Below are 12,022 nucleotides of genomic sequence, written 5' to 3' on the forward strand. Positions count from 1 at the left end.
AATTGCATAGATACACACACCTACCAGATGTAAAGAAGAATAACGCAAATGAAATATATAAATGTTTAAAAAAAAACATAGATCCTTAAGTGGTAATATAGAACAACACAACTAACCAACAGCTCAGCTGAACACAACATGATTAGTTGTTAATGACATTAGGGCTGCACAATATTAGGAAAACCTGCGATGTGCGATAATTGTGATCAATACTGCAATAACGATATGACTTGCGATAAAATAAATATAAAAAAAAAACCAAATACATAATTTCCGTTTTACTGCAACAGTTTTATTTAAAGAAAGCTGCTGTATTAGCAGTGTAACAACAAAGTGCACTTTAACATTGAAACATTGCCCCCATAAAAAAATTTCTGAGGCTTGAATTCTGAAAGACATCCTTCCTGGTCTCTAGAATTAGTTTTAAATAACTTAAATTATACTGCAAATTATCTCAATGCAGTTGTTCATCATTTTACAACTCACCAAGTAGTTATGATGTAAGTCAAAACTGGAGAGGAAACTTTAAATGGTAAATGGCCTGTATTTGTATAGCGCTTTTCTAGTCCCTAAGAACCCCAAAGCGCTTTACACAACCTGTCATCCACCCATTCACACACACATTCACACACTGGTGATGGCAAGCTACATTGTAGCCACAGCCACCCTGGGGCGCACTGACAGAGGCGAGGCTGCCGGACACTGGCGCCACCGGGCCCTCTGACCACCACCAGCAGGCAACGGGTGAAGTGTCTTGCCCAAGGACACAACGACCGAGACTGTCCAAGCCGGTGCTCGAACCGGCAACCTTCCAATTACAAGGCGAACTCCCAACTCTTGAGCCACGATCGCTCACTTTACTGTAGTGCTTGCGTAGTTTTCAGCTTGGCTCAGTTCAAACATGACGGTCTTGCGGCATGTTTCGTACATTTGTGGTATGGCGACATGGGAAAAGTAGTTTCGTGAGGGGATGCGGTATCTCCGGTCCACTTTATGTATCAGACATAAAGGTGGTGAAGCCCTCTCTGCTAACTGTATTTATAGGCATCATGTCTTTGTCAAAAAATGTGTAATGGCCTCTGTTATTTCTTTGTAGCGCTTTGACGTTTTCTCATAAGGAGTTCCACTTGAAAAACTCTGATACAGAGACGGCTGTTGGACTGCGGTGCTCTTTGTCTTAACATTAGCAACCTTTGTTTGGCTAGCCCTGTCTTTCTGGAACTCTTCAAACAGTTCTCTGTGGTTGTATTGAAGATGATGGTGGAGATTAGTCATGTTTCCTCTGGTGGTTGCCACGAGTGTTCGGCAAGTTTTGCAGAGTACCTGTGTTTGGAGAACTTCGTCTTTATCAAATCCAAAGTACCTCCAAATAAGCGAGGTACTATTTTTTTTAGGCACGAGTTCATAGTCAGTAGCGTTCTCGTCATGCGTCTCGCTCTCAGCCTTTACAACTCTGACTCGTTGCTGCAGCGTTGTTTGCTCCCCACCTGCGTAGGAGGCGGGCCTCTAATCCATTTGATTGGTTAATGCCGTGAAGGGCTCTATTCGACTGGTCAAATGTATAAAGGGGTTTCTTTGATTGGTAAATTCTTTAAAGCACGTGTGTAAACATTTTAAGGTACCCAATTATCGCAGTTTACGTCGTCTTTTGCGATGGGCCCATGGCGCAGGCTGATATCGCGATGACAATAAATTTTCGATTTATTGTGCAGGCCTTAATGACATCTGTAGTTTTAGACAAGGATTTAGTCAGCCTACCCTACATTGCAGCCATCTTTACACTGCCTTTATGTAAGCACCTGCAGCAGTGGATAAGTGATTTTTGCTCACTGCACATGCATGGGAGCAGGTTAATGACAGGCGATCTTTTCCATAGTCTGAGCATCCAACTGTCTTAATGTCTAATGCCAGGCCACTGATAACCAATACCATCACGTCTGGGATGAGTCTTAAGAGCGGGATTAACGTCAGGGCTCGCAAAATCGCTAGCCCAACGTCCCGGGGCTAGCGATTTTTCCAGTCGGGCTACCAAAATCTTTCTCTGCCCTGCCCGTCGGGCTATCATAGGAAGGAAAAATATATGTCAATGCTTTTGCATTCTTTCGGAAATGTAGCTGGGTAATTATGTCATTGGCATCGGTGAGCCAGAATTTGCGCTTGTTTTTTGCTTTCACTTTGCAATCGCGCGAACTGTGTATAGAGAGCGTCAGCACTGATTGGTGAGTGACGATCATTTGCGCACCAATTCCTCTGACATCGTCTTATCAGTCGTTAGCTTACTATGCAAACATGACAAGTGAAATCTCCCGCAGCAAGCTTAAACATATGAGAGGTTGATCGCGCAGAGAATCGCTGAGCGTTATGTGAGTGCGTGTGTAAAAGCAGCAGGATATATATTTTAGTTTTGCTGAGCCAAATAAGACATGCCAGGGTGAAGAAGTGACAGCCAAAGAAAAGCTTACCACAAAACGGAAAAGTTATGGCAAATCAGACTATAAGACAAAAAGAAAGTGCAGCTTTATGGTTTCATGGACAAAAGAATTTCTGTGGCTGCAATATGACAAGCTATATAACCAGGGGTGCACATAAGTGGTCCGCAGGTGCGCATTCGCTGCCAAAATAAAAAACGCGCACAAGATAAGAAGTTGCAACGCGTATTTGCATACATAGGATTTTCTGGAGGAGGACAGACATTTGTTTAGAACTCTTAAAGATGTCGAAGAAGCAAGCTCCTTTAAGCAATTACTTTGGTGTTCCTCCACCTCCAAAGAAATGTCAGAAGGAGTCCGAACCACAAAAGAAGCGCGTATTCTCGGAAAAGTGGTTGCAGGAGGTGAGCTGGCTTCAAACAAATGATGAACGCACAGAGATGTGGTGCGGAATGTGCCGTGAAAATCCCACTCTAGCGGACAAAAACAGTGCCTTTTATATGGACGCAAACGCGCGCTGCAACTTCTTATCTGGTGCGCGTCTTTTATTTTGACAGCGAATGCTCACATGAGGACCACTTATGTGCACCCGTGTAAATAACATAATGTTCTGCCGGGTGTGTTGTTGGTTTTCCCTCGATTTCTGAGTCGACAAGCACCTTTGTTACTGGGACCAGTAATTTTAAGAAAGGCCCCCATTAGAACCCATAAGAAATGCAAGAAATGCATTATTGCTCAGTCTGCAATATCTTTCCCAGAACAAACCAATTGCAAATAACATACTAAAAATAAACCTGAAAAATCTGTTTAGAACAGTGTACTATGTTGCAAAGAGTGAACTACCGCTGGCAAAATTTAGCAGTCTTTGCAAACTTCAAAAAGCAAATGTCCTAGATCTTGGTTCCACTTGCCTCTTACTCGTGACTTCAGCGGAAATTTCAAATTCAGGATCTGACACAGACTGATTCATAGAAATTTTTGTTCAATTAGAACCAAGTATTTGAGTTGATGATTGTAATTTTTATACAATGTTGTAATTTGTGTTTCAACAATTTTTTGATTAATGTTTTGTTTCCGTTACAATATTATACTTTAATGTATAATATTGTAAAGGAAACAAAACAGGAAACAAAACTTCAATCAAAAAATTGCTCTCTTTTTTATTCGGGCTACTTAAATTTATTTTGGGCTACCAAAAACTGAAGAGTCCCTGCCCGAAGGGCTACCAGGGATTTTGAAATTTTGCGAGCCCTGAACATGCATCACTAAAGGAGAGAAAACTTTAATACAAGCCAGGTCTGTGGAGTGGAGTGGGGGCTTATCATAAGTGAAGGACAAGTGGTTGTTTTTCTCAATCAGTAGAATTCATGTTGTCAGTATTTGTTGTAAATGCTGCCTTTTATGAATGCATTTAAAATGTGTAGTGTGGCTGTTCCCCTGGGTTTTCCCACCTAACTAGCTTGCAATGAAAATAAAGGAAAACGGTGGCTGTGGGGATACGTGGGATAACGACAGTCGTGCCACTGAGTTAAGTTGGATTGCGCAAAATCCGTGCAGCAGTGAGATATGAGGCGAGACCATAATCCACCAGTCCAGCCACGAGGAGGCAAAAAGGGCAAGGCAATGTATGCAGCTACCGAGGAGCACTGCAACCTCCTGCAGGCCCGCTTACAAACTACCACAAGTCGACAAACAGCGGCTGTAAGGAAAAGCTGATCGCTTGCAGGTTTGTTTGGGATTTTTTTTTTTTTACAACAACTCGGGGTACATACCGTGCTTTATATGTGTGGAATCCGTTTGTCCTGATGTACTCAAATGAATCCTCACGAAGAACTTCTTGCAATCTACAGCTTTGCTAACGGAAAGGAAACGCTAACCACGTGACCCAGCGCAACGATTTCCGTTTCAATGGTCTGCCTCCAAAATAAAAGCACGAAGGGAAACGACAACTTTCAAGATACTGTCGTAATTCCACTAACATGATGCATTCCGTGCATCATATTATTATTATTATTATTATTATTATTATTATAAGGAATTAGCACTTGTTTTTCTTTTTTAAAATTTGTTTACTTTTTAGAAAAATACAACTGTGAGTTCTAAATTTTTTATTGAGTGTGTTATTGGAAGTTTCACTACATCTTTCTCTGTGATGGCTTATTGTGGCCGCAGGATAAGTGTACTATAATTAATTTTTCACACGGTGGCGCTATTTCCATAGGAAAACAACTCATATATAAATGTCCTTGATGATGATCTATCATATCTTTTTTTACCACTATAACACAGCCTGAATTTTAATATGTGAAATTACTTTTACACCCCATCACCAATGCTGCACAGATTAATTTTGCATTATAAAAATATAATTTATGTTGTGACTGTGAGACATGAGTAAGTTTGCGAAAAGGAAGCATGGGAAAGGGGGGAAATAAGGTATGATTCTCCCTGAAATAAGCTTTCTGCCAAATAATTATAATACTAATGCAATCACAAGTAATAATATCACAAGTTCCCCTTTTATTCATAAAATTTTAATATATTGAATGATGACTGCTTAGTCCTCCGTAAAGATGAAAGCCCCGATTTTCAGACGCTGTGCGCAGAGGTTCGGGACCATAAGTCTTATTGTAAACATATCACGGCAAACCCGACGATGTTTCCATGAACATGCTTTTCAGCATCTCTTTATTGACCACTTTTCACACACGGTTGCTGTACGCATACAGCCGGCTGTAGCTTTTTAGCTCACAGCCCGACAACACAACAGCAGAGAGAGCACAGACTTTAAGGCGGCGAGGCGTGATTGCGGGTGCGGCTCAGGTGCGTCCGACTCCCATGCAGCGGCACTGCAGACCACGCCCCGCCACACACATTAACCAGGTAAAATACATATTTAGGCAGAATTTTGCAAACATCTATAATTTTTTTTAGCAGCATAGTGCTTTTTTTCCAATTACTTTTTAAAAGTCAGGTCAAGGCTCCAAAAGCCCAAAGGCGATATGAGGGTGGCGGCTCACAACAGTTTTTGTTTGCTACATGGATCATTTTAGTTCAGCTGGGTGTCTTTCCTTTGGTTATATTTCTTTAAGAGTTCAAAATGTGTTAATTACATAAATAAAATGTAATTTTCTCTGTAGCACTTCATGGATTTCATAAGCAACACACCTTTGTTGCTCTGTGGATTCTTTTAAAAAGCAGTTAAAAACTTTTCTTTTCAAACAAGCCTTTTGTTGATCTGCGTATTTTATATTGTTTACATTCTTTACATTTGATCTTTTACATTGTGTATAATGTCTATTGATTGTATTGTTTAATTTAATATTTGTGTACTGCGCTTTGTGACTGACTGTCTGTGAAAAGCGCTTAATAAATAAACTTTACTTACTTACTTTAGTTGTTCACACAAAGCATAAAGGTAAAAAAAACAAACAATATATACAGTGTTATCTTCATTTTAGATTTCAAAAAGTATTTGCGGCTCCCAGTGTTTTCTTTTGCGTGGAAACCGGGTCCAAGTGGCTCTTTGGGTGTTAAAGGTTGCTGACCCCTGGCCTAGGCCATCTGCTACGGTGTTGTCTGCGGGGGCGGCAGCATCTCTGCTGGGGACAGGAAGAGAACAGGCTGATCTGGAGGGCCAGCTCTGTTCTAGGATGCCCTCTGGACCCAGTGGAGATGGTGAGTGTTAGGTCTAAACTTGCAGACCTCGCTGTCTCAGTGGCCTGTTACTGTGAACGAAGCAAGACACTCAGAGCTCCATCGGTTTTTACTTGCAAGGGAAGTCCGGTCGGGTCTAGAGTTGTAAGCTCTTCACCCGAACTCAGCCAACTCTGAATTCGGCCTCCCCTCACAGTCCTTTTATCAACAACAGTAGTTACACAAACATCTCATTAATCATATGACAGTTAAGACACTCACATGTGAACATGTACGCCTGTGATGTGTGTGTGTGACATTTTCTGCTACACCACATATCACTGTGACCTTTCACTGATGTCCCTAGTCACCCCATGTATGGCGTAACCTTTTAACGAACCAGTGTGTAGAAAAGAGAGGTGAGCATTCTTGCTAAAGATCTAATCATCTTGCACAATGACAACCATATTGATCCACAATTCTCTAACAGTGAGTGACAGGAGAATGGAGGCTAAGCTGTCATCCCTGTTGGACAGCATCTCCCACCCCATGCAGGAGACTCTGACAGCACTGAGCAGCTCCTTCAGTGGCAGGCTCTGGCACCCATGATGCGGGATGGAGAGATTTTGCCGGTCTTTCCTTCCTACTGCTGTCAGACTCCACAACAAAGACTTCGCAGCTGACCAAACACACAAATCCACACGTGCAATAACACAAAGTGCAATTCTCTTTTTCTGACTAAATTGTATTTTATTCTGTTTTACTGTGCACAGTATCTTATTCTTATTATCATATATTCCAGTATTTTTTCTTAATTTTCGCTGCTGTAACATTGCACTGTCCAGTTTCGGCTGTAACGAAACAAATTTCCCACGTGTGGAACTAATAACGGTTATCTTATCTTATATAAAAATAATAAAATTATAGCACACCAGAAAGATAGTCAGGAATTCTGTGTCAGCAAAGATGAAAGAACAGGGTGACACAAAACAAAGGTGCGTGAGAAAGAATCATATACTCTGATGAGAGGACTGATTTATTTTAAATAAATGTACCACTGATGGTCTACTTGTCCTGTTTGTGTTTTGGGGTCTTTGTGTCCGGTTGTGGAGTGCTTCCTCTCAGGCTCATTGCTGAGTGCTTTCCCACTCTCATCTCCAGCCCCACACCTACTATGAGAGGAGGTTAAGCAGACGTGTTGTTCTCACAAGGCACTGCTCCACCTCCGCACACAGTGTATTTACACCTCAGCAAGCCAGTTTATATTGCGTCCCTTTAATAAAAATTCCCTTAATGTCTTCGTTTTGCCTAATGAATTGAGCTAGTGGTTCCAAGTATAATGCGAAAAGTAACGGTGACCATGCACAGCCCTGTCTAGTGCCCCTTTTTAGGGTAAAACTGTTAGATAGGCATCCATTAATTTTAATCCTGGCTGTAGGATTGTCATATAGTGCTTGTATAGTTTTAATAATCGTATCATGAAAGCCAAATTTATATAATACCCTGTAAAGGAACTTCCAGTTGACGGAATCAAAGGCTTTTTCAGCGTCTACACTCATCACAATTGCTTTGATTTTATGTTTTTGTATATGGTCCATAATATGTAGTGTCTTTCGTATATTGTCCTGTGTTTGGCGTTGATGTATGAAACCCGTTTGGTCGTTACATATCACTCTTCTAGCCGTTTGGCCATGATAGATGTGAAAAGTTTATAGTCCACATTAAGAACGGAGATTGGCCTGAAAGATCCACATTCCGTTTTATCTTTGCCTTCTTTTGGTATAACTGAGATAATTGCCTCCTTCCAGCTTGGGGGCATTTGTGCCTTTTTCAAAACCCAATTCAATGTAGGCAGTAAAACAGGTATCAGTTCCTTTTTAAATTCTTTATACCACTCTGCCGTGTAACCATCTGGTCCTGGTGATTTACTTAATTTAAGCCTATTAATTGCAGCTTTTAATTCTTCTTCAGTGATGTTCATTATCATTGTTTGATTTTGTTCTTCATCTAAAGTCAGTAAGTCTAGAGGGTTCAGGAAACTATCAATCTGAGCTTCAGTCCCGCCAGGGGCTTCAGAGTATAGGGTTTTATAGAATCTTTCAAAGGCTTCCTGTATTTCATTTAATTTATTTTTTATCACTTTTGTACTTGGGTCCCTAATTTTATAAATTGTATTTTCCGCTGTCTTTTTTTTCAATTTCCACGCCAATATTTTGGTAGATTTAATGCCACTTTCATAGTGTCTCTGTTTCAAAAACATTAAATCTTTCTTGATGCTTTCCCACTCTCATCTCCAGCCCCACACCTACTATGAGAGGAGGTTAAGCAGACGTGTTGTTCTCACAAGGCACTGCTCCACCTCCGCACACAGTGTATTTACACCTCAGTGCCTTCAACCAACCTCAAACAAACTCTGGGCTTTATTTACTGACCTCTAGTGGCAGTAAGGTGACATTGTTTTTTTGAAATTATATTTTGCCGTTTTCCATTAGGCATCGTAAACCAAGATTATGTGTTCTTCTCCGTTAAGCACACTGATTTGCCATGTAATGAAATGTGGTATGTATAATATTACTGTCTCAATGTTAAAATGGGTTAAAGAATGAAAACAACGACACAGACACTTAAAATTCTCTTAAACCTTTCTTATCAAGAGTTCAGCTTTCTCATTTTGAACCTCACAGCTTCTGACCGAATTTGGTCGTTTGTTCAGCTTCAAACTTGAGCCAGTGAGTTTGGAAAATGTGAGACACACTCAGGTTGATGGACCCTTTTCTTCTAAAGAAACTGAAGCCAAAAATCTAAATGACCAAAGAAAAAAAAAAAAAAAGATTTAATAAACTATCAACACCTGTCAGGTACCTCCTGATGACCTGTTAACTAAATTAATTAATTTTTCAATAATATTTTCACATAAAAGATAAAATAATAACAAAATTTTAAAATGGTGCTCTTCACCAGCCTGTACAAACAAAAACAGAAGCATTAACTGAAAGGCTGCGAGACAATTCATGAATGAAGACATATCATTTACAACAAAATGTGTCACATGGCGATTAGTTTAGTTTCTGAACTAGTAGGATCAAAAACATTGGCTTGTTCTCCACAGTGATGTGTTAAAATAATCAGTAGATCAGGTCCATCAGTCAGAAACGGAGCCTTGAGACATCTGAGATGATGTTTTTGAAGCTCTTTGTCGACGTTTCTCATAATATTTCTACAAAAAAACAGAAAAGTGAGAAACCAAACATCATTAGGCCAAGAGTGTGATTTTGTGTACTGAATGGTGTGTGCGCATGCGTACCTGCAGGTTGCTGTAATGTTTCTGGCTGCAGCAGTGGAGTTCCTTGGCGGTCTTCTCATTCAGGTAGAAAACAGAGCAGATGTTACAGAAAAATCCTGATTTTGGGATCACAAACTCCTGACCTGCAGAGGAGTAGAAACAGGAAAATTAGACAAGTGTTAACACAGCATTTGAATCGCGTGCGTGTGTGTTTATGTGTGTGTCTCACCGAGGGGGCTATTGGGGTTGAACTGAGGCAGTCTGAAGTCTGCTACAACACACAGAGACTGAGAGCGAGATCGCTTTGCCTCAGGTCCGACAAGCTCCCTCCTGCGTTTACCCACAACTGAAAATGGAAAGAGCGACACGTTAATCATCAACAAATCTGCTGCAGGAGCCACCGGGTTTATAAAATATTAAATTATAACTTAAGTAATTAAACAAATGATTTTTGATTTATTTGAAAAGGTGAAATGTTTATCAGCCACTTTATTAGGTACACTTGTTTGACTGCTCATTAATGTAAATCTCTAATCGGCCAATCACATGGCAGCAACTCAGTGATCTAGGTATGTAGACATGGTCAGATGACCTGCTGAAATTCAAACTGAGCATCAGAATGAAGAAGAAAAGTAATTTAGTGGACTTAAATGTGGCATGTTTGCTAATCTTAGCATTTCACTGATGGGATTTTCCCAAAGAAGCATCTCTAGGGTTTACACAAAATCGTCTGAAAGACAAAATGAGCAGCAGTTCACTGGAAGAAAATGCACTTTTGAGTTCAGATGAGAATGTAATAACTGAAATAAACACCTATTACAACCAAGGTATGCAGAGGAGTATCTCTGAACACACAGCACATCCAACATTGAAGCAGATGAGCTGCAACAGCAGAAGACCACACTGGGTTCCACTTCTCTAAGCTAAGAACGTAAAACTGAGGGTACAATTCACACAGGATCAGCAACGCTGTAAAATAAAAAAGTCTCAATTTCTGCTGTGACATTAGGATGGCAGGGTCAGAAAGCTTGGATCCATCCTGCTTTGTATCAAAATTTCAGGCTGATGATGGTGTGGGATATATTCTTGGCACACACTGGGGCCCTTAGCACCAACCACAAAACATATTACCACCACCACAAGGTAGTAGTAGGCTAACAGTAGCAGGCTATACAATTTTTCTTTTTATATTCAGTTTACTGTGTTTTCGCTATCAGAGTAATGTATTTTGTTGATTTAAAGCAGCTCTTTGTACCTTTAATGCCAACCGTGCTCCATGCATCCTTCTCCTCTCCCTCCTCTGTCTCCTTATCTGGACACTTAGACTCTGGCTGCTGTCCAGCAGGGGCAGGTGCAGCATTAGGCTGGGTCTCTGCTTCCTCTTCGGTCCTCTGGTTCTCCGCCTGGCCGTCACCTGGCGGCGCAGATGAGTCTCGGTCCTGTGATAAAGTGGGATTAACAGAAGCTGGAAGCAGTGGTTCTGTTGTTTCCTCCTCTTCCGTCTCATCTTTTGTGCTTTCTGGTTTCCCTCTAGCAGATTTTCTCACTGTGGGAGGAAACAACAGATTAATTAAGCTTCATGTCTCAGAGCTCTGACACGACTTTATCCCAGATGCCAGCCACTGGAGAATATATGTACGGATGTTACGTATTTAAAATACAAAATATGAGTAACTGTATTCCATTATAGTTACCGCTTAAATAGGTGATAATTTATTGAAATAAATGGATTAAACGTTTCATATGTTAGGCCCTCTCTACTTTTGGTACATTGCTGGAAACCCAAACAAAACACACAATAAGAGGGTCTAATGTAAGTGTCCTGTGTATGTTGGTTGCGTCAGTTACACGACCTGGAGCCAGCACAAGAGAAGCAGCAGTGCATGGGCAGGAATACATTTCTTACTTGAAAAATTCCAACACCACTTCATATTTAAAGAACAAAGGGATGGGTGAAATCTGAAAGTGCAATGCAAACTCTGCCAACAAACAAGCTGCTTTCGGTGTCTAAAGCACATGTGTCAAACTCAAGGCCCGCGGGCCACATCTGGCCCAGCGTACATTTATGTCCGGCCCGCGAGATCATTTTATATAGATTTATTGTTATTGTTATGCATGGCCCGGTGATATGAGGCGCTAATAACACACAAACTACAGATCCCAAAATGCAGCGCTGTAGGCTCCTTGCCCAACGCTAGGCTAGCTGGGAACATTCGCACATCAATCAAGTCAAACTTCTGTTATTACGAAGCTAGCTCCTCACAATGGCAAAGAGAAAAGTTGATTCTGAAAGCAGAGCCTTTCAGCACCGGCGGTGGGAGACTGAATATATGTTTACAGACATGCTGGTAAACCCGTGTGTCTTATTAGTGGAGCTAACGTGGCTGTAATTAAGGAATTTAATTTAAGACGGCACTACGAGACAAAACGTCAGGATAAGCTGAAAAACCTAAATGCAGAGAAGAAACTACAGAAAGTAGAAGTCTAAAGAAGAATCTGACATTTCAGCAGACTTTTTTCACCAGAGCAAAATCACAAAGTGAAGCTGTTGTGAAAGCAAGTTTTATTGTAGCAGAGGAGCCAAATCAGCCCTGCACTCTGAAGAGCTGCATGATGAAGGTGTGCAACGTCTTGTGTCCAGACAAAACGCAGATTTTGGCAAATGTGAGCCTGA

At 40.9% G+C, this 12,022-nt stretch overlaps 1 protein-coding gene across 1 annotated transcript in view; it reads right to left on the reverse strand.

Moving 5' to 3' along the window:
* Positions 1-8,695: 8,695 nt before the first annotated feature.
* LOC146390489 (uncharacterized) overlaps positions 8,696-12,022 on the reverse strand; it is a 33,894-nt gene continuing 30,567 nt past the window's right edge. The window contains exons 30-33 of the mRNA XM_084923541.1: positions 10,604-10,894; positions 9,578-9,694; positions 9,370-9,491; positions 8,696-9,282 (exon numbers count right to left, since the gene is read on the reverse strand). Of these exons, the coding sequence (XP_084779667.1) occupies positions 9,208-9,282; positions 9,370-9,491; positions 9,578-9,694; positions 10,604-10,894 (605 nt within the window). The 3' untranslated portion in view covers positions 8,696-9,207. The remainder of the gene's footprint in view (positions 9,283-9,369; positions 9,492-9,577; positions 9,695-10,603; positions 10,895-12,022) is intronic.

Source organism: Perissodus microlepis, chromosome 3 (assembly GCF_051167445.1).
Source record: "Perissodus microlepis isolate ML-2025 ecotype Zambia chromosome 3, ASM5116744v1, whole genome shotgun sequence".
In the NCBI taxonomy this organism is placed as follows: domain Eukaryota; kingdom Metazoa; phylum Chordata; class Actinopteri; order Cichliformes; family Cichlidae; genus Perissodus; species Perissodus microlepis.